The sequence below is a fragment of the Littorina saxatilis genome, linkage group LG9 (genome assembly GCF_037325665.1).
Source record: "Littorina saxatilis isolate snail1 linkage group LG9, US_GU_Lsax_2.0, whole genome shotgun sequence".
In the NCBI taxonomy this organism is placed as follows: Eukaryota; Metazoa; Mollusca; class Gastropoda; order Littorinimorpha; family Littorinidae; genus Littorina; species Littorina saxatilis.
Genome location: NC_090253.1, coordinates 32919485 through 32938032, shown reverse-complemented (window position 1 = coordinate 32938032; position 18548 = coordinate 32919485). Strand labels below are relative to the sequence as shown.

Genomic DNA, 18548 nt, shown 5'->3' with positions numbered 1-18548 from the left:
GTGGGAAAGACAGGGAAGGGGGAAGGGAGAGAGCTAATAGGAGGGATGGAGGTTGCTTTGGCGAGCTATTTTTAACTCCAGCTGACCGTGCATGGAATGGAATACAGTGTGTTGGACCTCAAATGCAAGCAATACCTTTCAAGGAGTGATCAAGGGTAATTTTTGTGTGTGAAAAATTCACCTTCAATTTCTAACACTCAGCTACACAATCTGTATATCACACACATATAGCAGACGCCACTTATATTTATGAGACAATGACAAAAGGTATCGTTTTCATGTCAGTATGTCCCAAATGACAGTACCAGCACATTTTTCAATCTATTTAATCTGTTTTCATTCTATTTTTTTCTAATAACATGCGTTAACAATTGATTGTCAACTGGAATAGAAGAGCACAAAAAGTGTAACTTGATATGTAGATTCTCTAGAGGGAAAAAATCTTCCACTTTCATGTCAATGTGTCCCATGCAACATACACAACAATTGAAGTCAGTGTTCACATCCATTTTCTGTCTATTTCTTATTTGTTTGTTCTTTTGGCGTGGTCAAATTTCAGCAATCGTGTGTCATTCGGGACAGTGGACCTGACCTTTTGTCACTGTCTCTTATAATTATATATGACACAATCTTGTCAATAATCAATGATAAATAGTAAGTTTGTTTGTTCGTTCATGGGCTGAAACTCCCACGGCTTTTACGTGTATGACCGTTTTTACCCCGCCATTTAGGCAGCCATACGCCGCTTTCGGAGGAAGCATGCTGGGTATTTTTGTGTTTTTATAACCCACCGAACTCTGACATGGATTACAGGATCTTTTTCGTGCGCACTTGGTCTTGTGCTTGCGTGTACACACGGGGGTGTTCGGACACCGAGGAGAGTCTGCACACAAAGTTGACTCTGAGAAATAAATCTCTCGCCGAACGGGGGGACGAACTCACGCTGACAGCGGCCAACTGGATACAATCCAGCGCGCTACCGACTGAGCTACATCCCCGCCCACCAGTAAGTAATACGTGACACTGTGACTATCTATACCTGAGTTCTCTTACATAGCGTTTGTTTGTTTGTTTGTTTGCTTAACGCCCAGCCGACCACGAAGGGCCATATCAGGGCGGTGCTGCTTTGACATATAACGTGCGCCACACACAAGACAGAAGTCGCAGCACAGGCTTCATGGCTCACCCAGTCACATTATTCTGACACCGGACCAACCAGTCCTAGCACTAACCCCATAATGCCAGACGCCAGGCGGAGCAGCCACTAGATAGCCAATTTTAAAGTCTTAGGTATGACCCGGCCGGGGTTCGAACCCACGACCTCCCGATCACGGGGCGAACGCCTTACCACTAGACCAACCGTGCCGGTCTCTTACATAGCGTGAGCAATTTAACATACTGTTTAGGCAAAGAGGGTGAAAAAGTTCTTTCCCCACCCCCCCCCCCCCACCCCCGTGTTATCACAAAAGATGCCCTCAATGGGATTTTCACAAGAATATTCCAAGGAAAGTGTCAGTGCTGTCAAAAATAACCACAGAGATATCAGGAATACATCCAAACGCATGTACCTTGAGCTTGTACTTACTGAACTTAGTTAAAACTGAGAGACAGAAAGCAAGAAAGATACAGAAACAAGTATCCCTCAGAACGTGAAGAGTAAGGTACAACTACTCCTTTTAAAATAAATGAACAAATAATATACATTGTCAGCAGCATTCATCAACAGTTTGTTAAAGAATGCAAAATTTCAAAGGACCCAAAATATGATGAAAAAGAAAGTCAAAAGAGGGAAAGGAAGCTTACTTCTGATCAGGAAAGGTGGAACAGAGAAGCCTCAAGGCCTGGTAGCTTTTCCGTATGGAATGGATGTTGGCCATGTTCATAAACTTGATCTCACAGTTGGTATAGTAATCTGAAAATTAGTAACACTGAGAATTTCCCTTGTTGACATATGTCAAGAAACAAACCATTTCAAATTGACAAATAAAAACAAACAGGAATTAAAAAAATAGCAGCATAACATTTTCCAATCCGCTGACTGAAAACAACATAAATGTAACACTACAACAGTTTTCTTCTGGCATTAATTCTTCGCTCTCAGTAACCGAATCAAACAAGAAATGCTTTAAGCAATATGACGTTGTTGTTGCTGATTCTAGATGATCCAAATATAATGGCATTTATTTATCGTTTTAGTTCCAGTGACTTTTTTTCTTTACAGCAGTCCCTGCAATGTACGGCCCCTGGCGTGAGCGGACACCTGACATGTACGGACACATTTGCTCGGCACGGAGTGTTTACCTGCTATATTTGCTCCCCCTTAAACAGACACCTGCAAAACGTGGACGCGGACACTCATTTTCGGTCCCAACAGCAGGCCATACCTCCAATGTACGGACAGATCATCTAAAATTTTTACCACAACAAAATCGATAACAGAGCAGTCTGGCTATTGGTACAAAGATCACAGCCGTTATTGTTTAGATGCCACAAGAAGTGATTAGCATAGACTCAATCCTGTTGTTTGTGTGTCTCTGTGAGTGTATGGGGGAGGGGGTGGTGTGGTCACCCCTCCCGTGACCGAACACCTGCAATGTGCGGACAGTTTTGCTATGGCCCAAGGGGGTCTGTTCATGAGAGGGACTGCTGTATTATTCTTGGAAAATTCTTGTATGGAAAATGAAGGTGATGTACTCAACTACATACCTGGACTTTCACAGCCTCCCCCCTTTGCTCTGTTGGCGATGGCAGCACTATAAGAGCGACAGTCCATTACCAGCATCTTCTTTGCCGTCAGCACTTTCACCTTTGACCCCTGGTGACCTTCCTCACCTGCATCATGAACAAAGCATCTGAGACCTGAGAAAGAAATGAGACCACAGGCCAATGCTACAGAGAAATACACCCGACTCATAGTCAGTGATAGGGAAATCCTGAGGCAAACCGAGATTAACTATCATCTGATGAAGCTACTGATAATTTTCCCACCTTTCCTCATCAGTGGTATTTAAAATCTCCCCAGATCTCACCCTCAACCAAAGCGAAGTAGTTACAAATGTTTAAAATTAAAGTAAATAAACACACACTCTGACAATATTCGATGTATTTTACACTGACTGTACTTACTTGTGTCTTCAATAATTTCTTCTTCATAACGGTGATAACTGTTGGCACCAGCATCTTGCGCACAGGCTTCTGGGATGATTTTTGCAAGCAGCTCATCTTCTGTATTTCGCCAGCCTAGCCAGCCCAGCTCTGGTTGGCTGCAGCGAACAATCACTGCTCCATTACGCGAGTCTCTGAAATGTAAGAGTCAACAGATTGTAATTTTGGACTACACAATCTCTGACTTGTAAACAGGAATCAAAATTTAGCCTTTTTATGTCGCCAAGAACACATTCAGCAAACCACAAATAACGGAGAGTGCCTCAAACACTTTTACTTCAACAAATAGCATTACATGTTGACAAAAGAGACTCGAAGTTAAAAACCTGTGCAGTTAAAACAAAAATGGTTGATTCCACCAACCTCCAAACAACAGATGGAAAACGTGAGCCGGAGCGGAAGCCGGCCACACTCTTGATCTGGTCGTCGGTGATGGTGCCGGGCACAATGTGGTACTTGGGGTAGGAGCCACACAGGCTGTAGTCCTGGTTGGTCTGCAGGATGCGCCACACCTTCTTCTTGCTTGTGTCAAACAACATCCGCTCCACGTCCTTGCCAAACGAGTACGCATACTTTTCCTCCACTGGAAAATAGGACAAGCACAACAAAATTGTCAAACGTACAGTGTGACTGTAAAAACAATAATCAATAAGGCACTTCCAAAAATGCATCCTCACTTCATCAGCCAGAATCTGTTCAATACAGAAAACCCAACCCCCAAACAACAACTTCATTATCAGTGCATGCTAAGGCACAATCAGATGTTATGTAACATTGGGTCAGTGCACATCATAATTACTTCATGTTAATAAATCCATTTAAGCACTCACATGGCACACACAGCTGTGCAGCTTGGTCATAAGCGCTCACAGAGGCTTGAGCAGACAGCTGTCCTCCTTCCAGCTCGGAGCCGTGTGAGTAAAAGGCAAAGGCAAATATCTTGGTTAGGTCCTTGGGTGGCCCTGTGCACTCTGAGATCCTCTTTAACCACAGCTGGCAACCCTCGTTGTTGGAAAACTTACATCTGTAAGCGAACAGCCAAGTAAGTTAGCTTCAGCAAAATCAATAGCTACAATCAATTTCCAGATTCCTAAGGCATTCCAACATATTCCTTCACAGCCACACGTACAAGTAGAACATTTTCCTGTTAAAAATAAAGCATATGAGCACACACGCACACTTGTAGTTACTGTACAACTCAACAGTTCATCAGATACACGCCAAACATGAACACACATGTATGCAAACTGAAAACCTATAAACCTGGATTAGCTACCGGTTTAATCATGTTTACCATGCTGCAGGTAATGATTTGAACATAAACTACAAAGATGAAAACATCTTACCTGACAGTTGTGGCATCCTTGCACAGAATGACCAGGTAGAACATGTCCCTGGACTCCACAGACTCTATCAGTCGCAAAGGAATGTTGAGAAATGACTTTCGTTGACAGATATGCAGACGGAAGTTAGTTAACGTCACCACCCCTTCTGCTGAACGCCCCAGGAAGAGTCCATTCTCACCACAAAGAAGGGGGAATGGAATCTGCTGAAGAGAGGGGTCGTCGCATACTGGACTCATCTTTGGGTACATGTCTGATCGTTTGACACACTCCAGGCTGAGGGGCTCTTCGTTGTGAGACCCCTGCAATACAAAAAAACGTGTGATAAACTAACACAACACAGTATTTTGCACAATAAAACCAATGTGCTTATACTTATGGGAAAGACTGTACGAAACCAGGTGAGCGTATCTTGGCGCCGAGTCAAGCCTAAAGCCTACGAGGGGTATGAGAGCCAAAACATCCTCCAGAGACAGGCAACCAACAACAGCCGCTGTTTCAAAGCTCCTACCTCAAAGACTGATCAATACAGGAACTCGTTCTTTATAAAGACAGTGATCGAGTGGAACAATTTGAGCGAAGCCACCGTCACCTTGACCACGCCCAGCGCCTTCTCATCGGCGTTAGGGGGGCAGAAACCAGTGTGAGAGCCTCAGTAGTTTTTATCCAGTTTTTAACATTGTAACATAGCATTTTTTAACTGTGCTTGAAAAGCCTACACTCTAGGGCAAACGGACTAAAACCGCAAGCACAGCAGCAAGAAGACCAGCTGGAGTTGTACACTATATCCACCTTGTGTACAGTGAACTTTTAAGACTCTTTTAGATGCGCACACCCAAAAAACGTCACGTTGATAGTCGTCGTCGGCTTCTGTGGCGCACCCGCCAACCACCAACCCAGGCGGGTTATCCAGATCCAGATCCAGGATCACAGATCTGTGCAAAAACTTCGATCAAAATAATGTCCATTCAAATTGTAAAAGCGTAAACAACTTACATGTGTAGTTAATGACATTTATGTGGAAAATGAGAGACAAGTTGTCTAAGGTCAAAATTTACCAATCATGCATAAACCAAGTTATCTCACCATTTGTTTTTCAGCTTGGGCACCTGGCACAGCTAAGATTATGACCTAGTTGACAGATAAAACATGTTGGTCAAACAACTGCTTTACATCAGATTGCACAGTTACTGTAAAAATAGAATACACAGGAAAACAAAGCAAATATTACTGAAATTGCTTCCACTTCCAGTTTAAAAACATTTTGTAAACTTAAACTTAAAAGAGTAAACTTTGAAGTACACAGTATCACTTATTCACTATCAGATACTAGTATTACTACTAGTAGCACAATCCCCGATTAAAAAAAAAGTTGATGCAGCACCATGAATAGATTGAAAGTCAAGTAAATACTTCTGAGGATACATACATTACAATGATACATGAACACAGCAGATGTAGTATGTACCAGAAATAAAAACCAACAAACAATGTCACATCAGTGACTAATTCTCAATTTAGCTATAAAGTATTAAAGACCAGTACCTTCTTTCCAATCTAACCCATAGAGATAGTTGCTATCATTGTAATACATACATGTATCAAAAGATTCAAAGCTCTAGAAAAACAAGGAGCAAGAAAATAATGTTCAGCGAACAACAGGAACTCAACATGAATTTGTCCTTACATTTCTGTAAAACTGAAACAGTGAAAGTAAACAACTAAAAGTAACAAGAAGGGCAAAGCCCATACGACTCACATGCTTTACACATTTTTCCTACCAAAATACATGTGACCTTGACCCAAGGTCAAGGTCATCCAAGGTCATGCAACACAAAGCTGTTAATTCAAGACATAGGAAGTACAATGGTGCTTATTGGCTCTTTCTACCATGAGATATGGTCACTTTTAGTGGTTCACTACCTTATTTTGGTCACATTTCATAAGGGTCAAAGTGACCTTGACCTTGATCATATGTGACCAAATGTGTCTCATGATGAAAGCATAACATGTGCCCCACATAATTTTTAAGTTTGAAACAGTTATCTTCAATAGTTCAGGGTCAAGGTCACTTCAAAATATGTATACAATCCAACTTTGAAGAGCTCCTGTGACCTTGACCTTGAAGCAAGGTAAACCAAACTGGTATCAAAAGATGGGGCTTACTTTGCCCTATATATCATATATAGGTGAGGTATTCAATCTCAAAAACTTCAGAGAAAATGGGAAAAATGTGAAAAATAGCTGTTTTTTAGGCAACATTTATGGCCCCTGCGACCTTGACCTTGAAGCAAGGTCAAGATGCTATGTATGTTTTTGGGGGCCTTGTCATCATACACCATCTTGCCAAATTTGGTACTGATAGACTGAATAGTGTCCAAGAAATATCCAACGTTAAAGTTTTCCGGACGGACGTCCGGACGGACGGACGGACGTCCGGACGGACGGACGGACGGACGACTCGGGTGAGTACATAGACTCACTTTTGCTACGCATGTGAGTCAAAAAGCACAAAAAGGCAGTAATAATAGTGGAAGTAAGCCAAGCAACTGTAAATGTAATCAGTATTCAGTACATGACCCCTGCAGCTGCTGTGCATTTGAAGGCAGAAACAGCCACACCAAGTCTAGTAAATAAGTAATGAGAAGAACGTGCAGTTTGACCTAGATTGTTCAGAACAATAGCACCTTGTGGAAACACTGGAATGAGGAAATCCAAGGCTAAAACCTTCCCTTGCTATCCTCAAGTACCAAAGCCTGCCTAGGAACACATGACATCAGCACTCAAAAAATCTTACAAATGTTTTTGTAATAACGTTAAGTTAAGGTCAGACAGGCACAGTGGCAATACGTCGGCCTCCTAATCGGGAGGTCGTGAGTTCGAAATCCCGGTCTGGTGGGTTAACCCGGTCTGGTGGGTTAAGAGTGGAGATTTTTCCGATCTCCCAGGTCAACTTATGCGCAGACCTGCTAGTGACTTAACCCCCTTCGTGTGTACACACAAGCACAAGACCAAGTGCGCACGGAAAAGATCCTGTAATCCATGTCGGAGTTCGGTGGGTTATGGAAACACGAAAAATACCCAGCATGCCTACTCAACAAAAGCGGATTTATTTATTTATTTATTTGTTGCTTAACGTCCAGCCGACTACGCAGAGCCATATCAGGACGAGGAAGGGGGGGATGAAGGGGGCCACTTGTCAAGCGATTCCTGTTTACAAATGCACTAACCCATTACTTGTGTCCCAGCAGGCTTTAGTAAAACTAAATTAATACCTACTGGAAGATTACCAGTTTCCAGTATGTTAAAATAGGCTTAACCTATCTACTGCTGGACTTACATCAGAACACTAACAGATTAAACTATACATGAATCGCGAGACAAGCGGCAAGAGAAGAGATTTTTGGAAAAAATACAGGTGAATGAGCAAGAAGGCAGAAAAAAGAAAAGAATTCATGAAGAAAAAGAGAGCATGACAGGAAAGAGGAACCAAAAATCTACCTAACAGCAAACTAGAAAGCTCCTGCGGTTCCAAAAACAGGAGGGGCCTTTAATTTCATAACCGCAGTGCCCCACTGCAGGAAACAAAAGCGGAGTGAAGCTGACTATGCTCTCAGAGTATAGTTTGGGGAACCCAAATGGGCAAACGAGCTCACACGTAACCAGAAAATTCTGGAACGCTGAAGAAGAAGAAGAAGTTAAGGTCATGTGCTAAGCACTCAAACGAAGGATGCCACACGGTGACACCATACAAATTACAATGCATATTTTCAGTTTTCATTCAGAATTAGATAACTGGAAGAAATTGCACAAGAACTGACAGTGACACTAACAGTAACACCTATCTTGGCCTTGGGGCCATCCGCAGTCACTCTTTCATCTATTTTGCAAATATTGCTCAGAAACAAAATACTTCTTGCCTGTGTCTGACTTTAAGTCTATCATTAAATGTCCACAGCTACCTTATGATTATGAACATTCAGTGATTCACACTCGGCCAACAATCAACAAAGAATAAAACTGAAAAAGGCTTAGGATAACAATTGACAGAGCCTATACTCAATGATCAATCATACTATATTCTACAAAAGTTCAGCCCTACAACTACAAGTACAAAAGTAGATCTATCAAACTTGACGAAATGACCGTTTAACTTAACTGCATAAATGCAGCCTGATAAACAGCAATTAATGCCTATACTTCAAGTACTTGATTCATTTGCTTCAATGCTAGGGTGTTAACATTTTTTTGTTCGTTTGCTTCAATGCTAGAGTGTTAACAAAACAGTTAACAAATCAACAGAAGACAATCTACTCATCACTGGTCCAGACGTTCAGTGGTCTACATAACATTACAATTTACATTCACAAGTGCTGAAACCAACTTCAGAAAATCATGGTCTGAACATACAAAATACCACCTAAAACTGACTATTTAGGCTCTTAACAAAATTCACGTAACCTTGGGAATACGGGAGACATCTAGTCAGCTCTAATCATTTTTGGTGCCTCAAGACAAACAATACATACAGAGGCAGTGGTTGGTACGTAGTACTTGAAACTGGAAGTAAACACCACTAACCCATCGCGCAGTATGCTTGATCATACAAATCCATGGACAAAAAATATCCTCTCACTTCACAATTTGCTGTAACTGAACGCCTCAAAATAAAAGGTACTGCCCAAGAATAAACGTCAGAAACGAAAACATGTAGTTGTACATCCTTGCATTGCATTTGCAAGACACGCTTGCCTGAAGTGCGAAAGTCGAGAGCAACGAGACAAAAATAGACTCTCTTACCATCCCGACTCACCTCATTCGAAGTCAAAGAAGAATTTTCAAACACGAACACAAATTCAATCGATTTTTAGACACTGAACTGACATTCTTACACGTCTGTCAACAATGTACACATTTCTTCCTGTCTACTGCTTTCCGGTTCAGCATAAAGATGGCGGTACAGAATGTCAACAGTGCAGTGACGTCATGTCGGGGGAGTGTCATATGACCAGGGTCGAGGTCGAACTAAATCACCGGTAAAAGAGCAACTCTTGGCCTTCGTCTTCTTCTTCTTCTTCTTCACGTTTATGAGGAAATCCCTTTATATGGCAACGATCCTCAGTTTGGTTGGTGCGCCTATGATCCCTAGAGTGAAAGATAAAGTGGATAGTGTACCTACGAAAATCAAAACAGTGGTGGGTTGGTAGGCAAGCTATTGCTTTTCGCTATTTCAGTATTTGCCGTGGCGCCCGATTTCAGCCTACCACCCAGCGCTACATAGCGCAGCAACTGGGCAAAAACACTGTAATATTAACTACGAACAGCCTTGCATTGGACTTTACTACAGAGCTGTAAACAGTTCTCTGGTTTGTAAGCACTTTTTCAGCACTATTTGTTTGTTGAAGTGATTCATCCAAAAAAACTGTGCAAGCATACGTTTGAAGCACAAGTAGTCTTTTGTATCGGTGATTGTCTTCTGCAGCCTTCGCCTCTTCGGTTCCAAAACACGATTCTTTGTTAGAACGAAAGTAGAGGTGGTTTTCAGGTTTTACAGTGTAGAATAACGGGCTGTGGAGTGGGAGGCGGGAAACAGTTGTAGGGGAAGGGCTCCTAATATGGACCACTTTTTATATTTAGTCAAGTTTTGACTAAATATTTTAACATCGAGGGGGAATCGAAACGAGGGTATGGTGTATGTGCGTGCGTGTGTGTGTGTGTGTGTGTAGAGCGATTCAGACTAAACTACTGGACCGATCTTTATGAAATTTGACATGAGAGTTCCTGGGTATGAAATCCCCGAACGTTTTTTTCATTTTTTTGATAAATGTCTTTGATGACGTCATATCCGGCTTTTCGTGAAAGTTGAGGCGGCACTGTCACGCCCTCATTTTTCAACCAAATTGGTTGAAATTTTGGTCAAGTAATCTTCGACGAAGCCCGGGGTTCGGTATTGCATTTCAGCTTGGTGGCTTAAAAATTAATTAATGACTTTGGTCATTAAAAATCGGAAAATTGTAAAAAAAAAATAAAAATTTATAAAACGATCCAAATTTACCTTTATCTTATTCTCCATCATTTGCTGATTCCAAAAACATATAAATATGTTATATTCGGATTAAAAACAAGCTCTGAAAATTAAATATATAAAAATTATTATCAAAATTAAATTGTCCAAATCAATTTAAAAACACTTTCATCTTATTCCTTGTCGGTTCCTGATTCCAAAAACATATAGATATGATATGTTTGGATTAAAAACACGCTCAGAAAGTTAAAACAAAGAGAGGTACAGAAAAGCGTGCTATCCTTCTTAGCGCAACTACTACCCCGCTCTTCTTGTCAATTTCACTGCCTATGCCGTGAGCGGTGGACTACGAGTATACGGTCTTGCTGCGTTGCATTGCGTTCAGTTTCATTCTGTGAGTTCGACAGCTACTTGACTAAATATTGTATTTTCGCCTTACGCGACTTGTTCTTTCATGCTGATAACTAGCTTGTTTTCTTGCGAAGAAGTTTCATTTTGATATATATTCAGCAAAAATTAGATACAGAAAAAAACACAAATGGTCCATATTAGGAGCCTGGGCGCCTAATATGGACCACTAAAGCGGCCTTCTCGAATCGGCACTGTAAAAAGCCCCCTATACTTCAGAATAACATGATACAACTTAGTGTGCAAGTCAGACTAATCAAAATATGCTTTAGATTTATCTGTTTCGGGTTGACGAGAGCATTATTTGAAGCACACCAGGAAACTAAAGAAACTCATCAAAAACAGAGTGAAAATAAGTGAAATTATCAACTTCCACAAAAAGAAGACTATGTTACACGACACTTGAGATTGCCACAAGTTCTCAAATGTCGTGTAACAATTGGGGGCCAAGCCAAGGATCTACGTTTAACGCCAAGGGTTTTCCAGCAACAAGGACCAGTGTCAAGACAGTCACAGGAGGTAGCCATCAATCGGGTGTATCCTGAGAGATCAGTATTGAGACTACGGAACCGTGGATTCGGTGTGACTGGTGAAGAGTTTGGTAATCGCCGCAGCTCTGTACGGTGAGCGACGCCGGAGTGTATCGGGATTACAGAGGTAAGCTGCCGTTTGGACGAGACGGACTTCGTCGCGGAGCTAGTGCATTAATACTACGAAATACGACTGAGGTACGTCGTGTACGTATCGTGAGCAGAGTGCGCCGTTAGACGAGGAGGGTGGCAGCCTGCGTCTACGAAGGTGAACAGCGACAAGAGAAGCATCGGAGGTGCAGTAGAGACTGTGTTCTTTTAGAAGACTACATTCGTCTACGTTCGGGGCTGTGAAAGAATACAGACGAACGCACCGGAAAAGACCAGAATGGCTGAGTTCTGGGGAAAAGGAATTGAACTGGGACTAAAAGGCAAGCAGTTGACGGAGTTCGTCGAGTCCCAGACACGACTGCTGGCGCAGCGTGAAGAAAGACAAGCGCAGCGTGAAGAAAGACAAGCGCAGCGTGAGCGTGAAGAAAGAGAAAGAGAAGCACAGCGTGAAGAAAGGCAAATGGAGCTGAAACGCTTAGAGCTCCAGATAGAAATGGAGACGAAGCGCTTAGAGCTTCAGACAGAAATGGTGCGTGTTCAAAATGAGCACGAGGCACCACGCCAAAGAGATAACCAGCAGCAAATGTTACACAGGGCACCGAAACTTCCAGCATTCGCTGACGGGAAGGACCAGATCGACTGCTACCTTGCAAGATTCAAGAGGTTCGCTGAGAGTGCTAGATGGCAGCGCGACGAATGGGCGATTCTACTCAGCGCACATTTGACTGGGGCAGCACTTGAGGTCTACACTAGACTCTCAAATGATGACGCCAGAGACTATAAATTATAGTATAATGTACTGAAGGAAGCTCTGTTGCGTTGCTACAACTTCACTGAAAGGGGCTACCGTCAACGCTTCCGCGAATGCCAGCCATTGTCTGGAGAGACACCGAGCCAGTTTGTGGAGCGCCTGTCGTCATACCTGCAGAAGTGGGTGGAGTTATCAGGTGAAGAGCAGTCATACGAGAGTCTGCGGGACTTGATCGTGAAGGAGCAGTTCCTTAATGCCTGCCCGAAGGACCTGGCGACCCGCTTGGAAGAGCAAAAACTGCGGGGTTTGAAGGACATTACTGATGCTGCTGAGCGTTATCTCATTGCTCATGGAAGGACCCTGGGGACGTCAAAGTCATCGAAACCTTTCCAGAAGAGCGGGAACCAGGGAAACCAACCTGCCAAGGGACAAACTGAGTCCGCACCATCATCCAATGAAGGGCAGAACATAACGTGTTTCCATTGCAATGCCATGGGCCACCGAGTCGCCAACTGTCCCCAAAAGAAAAATAACGGACATGTCAATGACAAAGCGCAAGAACATCGACAGAGATATTACGACAACAAGAGGCAAACGAGTGGCTCGAACCAACTATGTGCGAGCAGCGTCATACTTCCAAGGGCTGCCGAGCAAGTGGCTACACCATCGGACGTGGAAGAATGTATATCTGATGGCCAGCTTCTACTCGCCAATGGCAAGTCAATCTCTGCTGTCGCCAGCGCAGCTGTGTCAGTGTCGAACATGCCCGTGTCGAAGGGATTTGTTGAGAAGCAGGAAGTGACTGTTCTCAGAGATTCGGGCTGCAATGGGGTCATCGTCAAAGAGGATTTGGTGCCGACAGAGAAGTTCACTGGTGACTTCAAGTGGACGCTCATGGCTGACAGCAAATGCGTGAAGGCACCAGTGGTAAAAATCCAGATCGATACTCCATACTTCACCGGAGAAGTTGAGGCCGTCTGCCTGAAGAAGCCCTTGTACGATCTACTAATTGGGAACATTGGGGGTGCGAGACGTCCTGATGACCCTGATGTCGAATGGAGAATGGGCGCAGCTCAGCCTGCTGTTGAGGAGGAAGACCCACTGCCATTCGCGAATGAAGATATCAGCGAACTGTTACGAGATGACAGAGCAACTGTGCATCGCCGCCACCAGCCGCAGGTTGTACGCGCTGTGACGACCAGAGCCCAGGCGAAGAAGGACAAAACAACTACGCCACTCAGGGTCACCAACAGTTCTGCAACTGCTGTCGTGGACAGGGATCGGCTGATTCAGCTACAGGAAGCTGATTTGACCTTGACAAAGTACAGGAGTCGTCCTGTCAAGGAGATGACTAAGGGCGAAGGCACTGTGCAATTTGAAGTGAAGGCCAAGATTCTGTACAGAGTGTTCCAGCATGCGAGAGTCAACGGTGGGAAGCCATTACGTCAAGTTCTGGTGCCTCAACCACTTAGGCGCCAGGTGATGGAGGTGGCCCACGACTCTATTATGGGAGGTCACCTGGGGGTCAAGAAGACATCGGACAGAATCCAGGCTGCGTTTTACTGGCCAGGACTGCATGCAGATGTGACTCGATTCTGCCGATCGTGCGATATTTGCCAGAAAACCATACCTCGAGGAAGGGTCCCGAAAGTGCCGTTGCAGAAGATGCCTTTGATCGACCGACCTTTCAAGAGGGTGGCCATTGACCTCATCGGCGAGATCAAACCGCCAAGTGAAGAGGGTCATCGTTGGGTACTGACCCTGGTAGACTATGCAACCAGATACCCAGAAGCCGTGCCTCTGAAGAAAATTGACACCGAGACTGTTGCCGAGGCACTTGTGGACATTTTCAGCAGAATTGGGGTTCCTGAAGAGATCCTCACAGACCTGGGGACACAGTTTGTCTCTGAATGCATGGAAGAGGTCAACAGGCTGCTGAGCATTCGTCACTTGACTACGACACCCTATCACCCGATGTGCAATGGGCTGGTCGAAAAATTCAATGCGACGCTGAAGTCCACGCTGAAGAAACTATGCAGTGAGCAGCCAAGGCAGTGGCATCGCTACATCAATGCCTTGCTATTTGCATACAGGGAGGTGCCACAAGAGTCCACTGGATTCTCCCCGTTCGAGCTGATGTACGGGCGGACCGTGAGAGGCCCGATGCAAATACTAAAGGAATTGTGGACGAAAGATGTGGATACACCTGAAGTGAAGAACAGTTACCAGTACGTGTTCGAGTTGCGAGAGAAACTGGAGGAGACTCTCGAGATTGCGAGAGAAAACTTGAGAAAGTCTCAGGATAGTGGAAAGCACTACTACGACCACAAAGCCGTAAACAGGAAGTTTACACCAGGTAACAAAGTGCTGATACTGCTTCCCACTGATCACAACAAACTACTGATGCAGTGGAAAGGCCCATACGAGGTTGAGGCCGTGGTAGGGATCAACGACTACAAGGTGAATGTCGGCAAGAAGTCCAAGATCTACCACGCTAACCTCCTGAAACTGTATGTGGAGAGACCTCCGGAAGCAGTACAGGTCGCAGCAAGTGCGGAAGAACCAGCCGAACTAGACGAGTTCGACGGTGAGGAACTACTGGAGTTGGGAGACCTCCACAAGAAAGAGGGAGTGGATGACGTCAAGTTAGGACCTGACCTGACAGAAGACCAGCAGAAGGAGCTGCATGATTTTATGGGCGACTTCACCCATAGGTTCTCTGATGTTCCAGGCTCTACGTCCTTGGTCGAACACGAAGTCCACCTCACATCTGACGTTCCTGTTCGTTCAAAACCATATCCTATTCCATTTCAGGCTCGGGAATCCTTGAAGAAGGACATCGACAACATGTTGAAGATGGGGGTCATCCGTGAGTCATCATCCCCTTACTCATCTCCCGTTGTTGTTGTCAAGAAGAAAGACGGCACAAACAGGGTATGCATTGACTTTAGGAAAGTCAATAAGATCACCGTGTTTGACCCTGAACCAATGCCGACGGCAACTGATCTATTCCGACAGTTAACTGGCAGTAAGATCTTCTCAAAGATCGATCTCAGCAAGGGATATTGGCAAATTCCTGTGCGCGAAGAGGACATACCAAAGACCGCCTTTGCAACTCCAGACGGAACGTATGAGTGCCTGCGGATGTCTTTTGGCATGGTGAACAGTGGTGCTACCCTGAAGAGGGGAATGCGAAAAATGCTCAAAGGAATGAAGAATGTTGTGTACTACTGGGATGATCTGCTAGTCCACACGGAGACCTTTGCGGAGCATCTGGAGACTTTGAGGGAACTGTTTTCCCGCCTGACAAAAGCCAATCTGACCGTGAGACCCAGCAAGTGCATTTTGGGGACCGACAACGTTGACTTCATAGGTCATTCACTGAAGGAAGGTCAAAAGGGGCTTTTGTTGGAAAACGTCACCAAGATCCTCAATGCGCCACGTCCTGAAACCAAGAAGCAGGTGCGATCCTTCCTTGGATTGGCTGGGTACTACAGAGAGTTCATTCCAAACTTCGCCGCCATAACGGCGCCTTTGTCGGACATGACCCGAAAAGGATGCCCCAACCGAATACTCTGGGGACCAGCTCAGGAGAAGGCATACCAGACCGTGCGCGACCTGATGTCACGAGACCCAGTGCTACGCCTTCCTGATACTGCCAAAGAGTTCATCTTGCGTACAGACGCATCGGACGAAGGGATTGGCGCCATGCTGATGCAAGAGCATGGAGGTAAACCGTTTCCGGTCAGCTATGCCAGCAAGAAGCTGTCAGGAGCTGAGAAGAACTACTCGACCATGGAGAGAGAGTGTTTAGCCATCGTGTGGGGAATCAAGAAATTTGAACTCTACCTCCAAGGGGTGAAATTCGTGCTTCAGACTGATCACAAACCCCTCACCTACCTGAACTCTGCGAAGTTTGTGAATAATCGTATCATGAGGTGGGTGATGTACTTGCAGAACTTTGATATGCGAGTGGAATCGATCAAGGGTTCAGACAATGTTGGAGCAGATTTTCTCAGCCGAGTATGTGAGTAAAACTGTGTTCATTCTCCAACAGACTAATGTACATACCTGGATTTCAATCTGTTATGTATACATAGTGTGTGTACAGGTAGCGTTTCAATGATTGAAAGAAATTAGGTAAATTTCTTCTTGTGTTGGGGGTAATGTTAGGAAACGCTACCGTTGCTGAGCTTTGGTTCAGTTTTGTGTGTTGCATGTAGTTGACTTATTTGTACTTTGTGGGAAAGTACCGATATTATATTTTGTAAACACAATATTTATGCTTGGACGAGAATGCAGGTGAACTTTCTAGTCCTGTCAAAACAAGTTATTTACCACGCTGTTTTAGTCGTGAGTTCGTGGCGTTCGTTCTGATTAAGTGCGTCGGCGCTTTTGATGTACGTCATAGAGAATGTCGCTAGTTTAGTCCATGCACGGCTCGTATAATGTAGTTGTATCATGTTCGGTCTGGAATATTCTCGAGATTGAGTATTTACTATATATGCCAGCGCGATTTGTATGTAAAAAAAGCTTCTATTTGAGTTCTGCTACGTTGTGCAGTTGTATGTATGGAATGCTGAATAAATCCTCGAACTCAATTTGACGAGTTGTTTTCTGTTGCTGCGAAGACGGGCGACGTAGAATAAAAGAACACAACTATACGACGTTTGAGAACTTGTGGCAATCTCAAGTGTCGTGTAACAGACTATTTGTGATATATTTTTTAAATCTCGAAGGCTAGTTATAGGTTATTTCCAGCAAGCTTCTGAATTAATTAATGAAAATAGCATTTAGCTTTTATTTTCTTCGATTTGTTGAAGGTGGTCCATATTAGGGGACTCACACATACTTTGAGATTTTGCTATTATTTTTTGTTTGCAGTAGAAACTCGGGGTCAACACTGCTAAAATGTAACAAATACGGTCTTGGCTGTCATATGTAGCAATTTTTGTGTGATAAAAACTTTGGCTGTGGACAGAAACGAGTCCGTTTTAGGCGGCAAATTTAGAGTGAACCCTGCCAAAAGTGAAAAAAAGAGAAAAAGCCTAACGGTTTTCAGGTTTGTGTTTCTGCAACTGTTTTGACATGTGAAAGTTATCCAGAGAGGGTGAATACAGTCAATGAAATTGTTTTTAGCGCTCTAGCGCCGTTAGTTTGTCAGAACAGGAGGTGGTCCATATTAGGCGGAGCCGGTCCATATTAGGAGCCCTTCCCCTACATTTACAGGATCAGGATCAGGATCGATACATTGCAGGAACCTTCTTAGGTTATCATCGCAACGGAAACGAGAGAGCGCAACCCCTCAAAATTTAAATCTTAATAAAAGGTTTTTTTCCCTAGCCTATTCTCTTTTTCTAGGGAGGTCAGTTTGTGGGGCTAGGGGGGCGGTTGAAGACCAGGTGGCATCCAAGTGACACCCCCAGCCTTCCCCCACACGCAGATCCCCCAACCCCCAATACCCTAACCAAATTAAAAGCAGGTTAAAAACATTTTTGGCGCTAGTCAGTGCGGAATGGCCGTCACTGATGGCACCTCTGCTAATCGCTGTTGAAAATGCAGCGGCAGAGCTTGCCCGGACAACCTTCTCCTCCAGACTATTCCACTCTGCTATGGTCTGTACAAAGAAGGAGCATTGGTACAGCTCAACTTTTGCATCAGGGACCTTGTAGTTTCGGCTGTTGTTGTAGGAATATTTGGCGATGATATTACTTGCCACGTGGTCGGAGAATATCCGTTGGGCGAATTTCCCTCTGATTTTTGTCCATCGGGGCTAGAAATTTCTCCGGGGGAAGAGCTGGGGTATCAGTTTCCCTCTATGATGTTATATAGGGTTAAATTTTGAGACGCTGTTGTTTCCTGCGTTCCTGCAGTGTGGGCAGTCCTAGCTCTTGTACTGAGCATCTGGGTCACGCAGCCTGGGTCTCTGGACCTGTAGTCCCTCGTCAGTTATGAAGCGAGCGGCTTGTCTCTGGACCCTCTCCAGTCTGTTTCGGTCTTTGGCCAATTAAGTACGGGTCCCACACCGTTGCACCGTAGTCTAGGGCAGATCTGATGAGGGAAATCAGTAGGCAAGCCGTCGGCATTCCGGAGGGCAGCTGCCCAGGTTTCTCCCGAGGAAGCCAAGACTGAGTGGATCCGGCCTTTTTGCAGATGTTGGTGATGTGAGTTGACCACTTCAAGTCTGCCGAGATCTGGATTCCGAGGTATGGACT

The 18548-nt window shown here is 44.3% G+C and overlaps 1 protein-coding gene and 1 long non-coding RNA gene across 2 annotated transcripts in view; both read right to left on the bottom strand.

The window, feature by feature from the left end:
• The window catches only part of LOC138977042 (phosphatidylinositol-3,5-bisphosphate 3-phosphatase MTMR3-like), a 45952-nt gene extending 36486 nt beyond the window's left edge, over positions 1 to 9466 (bottom strand). Inside the window, exons 1-8 of the mRNA XM_070349944.1 lie at positions 9322 to 9466; positions 5595 to 5639; positions 4512 to 4810; positions 3996 to 4189; positions 3529 to 3748; positions 3127 to 3299; positions 2707 to 2832; positions 1804 to 1912 (exon numbers count right to left, since the gene is read on the bottom strand). Of these exons, the coding sequence (XP_070206045.1) occupies positions 1804 to 1912; positions 2707 to 2832; positions 3127 to 3299; positions 3529 to 3748; positions 3996 to 4189; positions 4512 to 4810; positions 5595 to 5597 (1124 nt within the window). The 5' untranslated portion in view covers positions 5598 to 5639; positions 9322 to 9466. The remainder of the gene's footprint in view (positions 1 to 1803; positions 1913 to 2706; positions 2833 to 3126; positions 3300 to 3528; positions 3749 to 3995; positions 4190 to 4511; positions 4811 to 5594; positions 5640 to 9321) is intronic.
• LOC138977077 (uncharacterized) overlaps positions 1 to 18548 on the bottom strand; it is a 77808-nt gene that overhangs the window by 41103 nt on the left and 18157 nt on the right. The gene's annotated exons all lie outside the window — the stretch shown is intronic.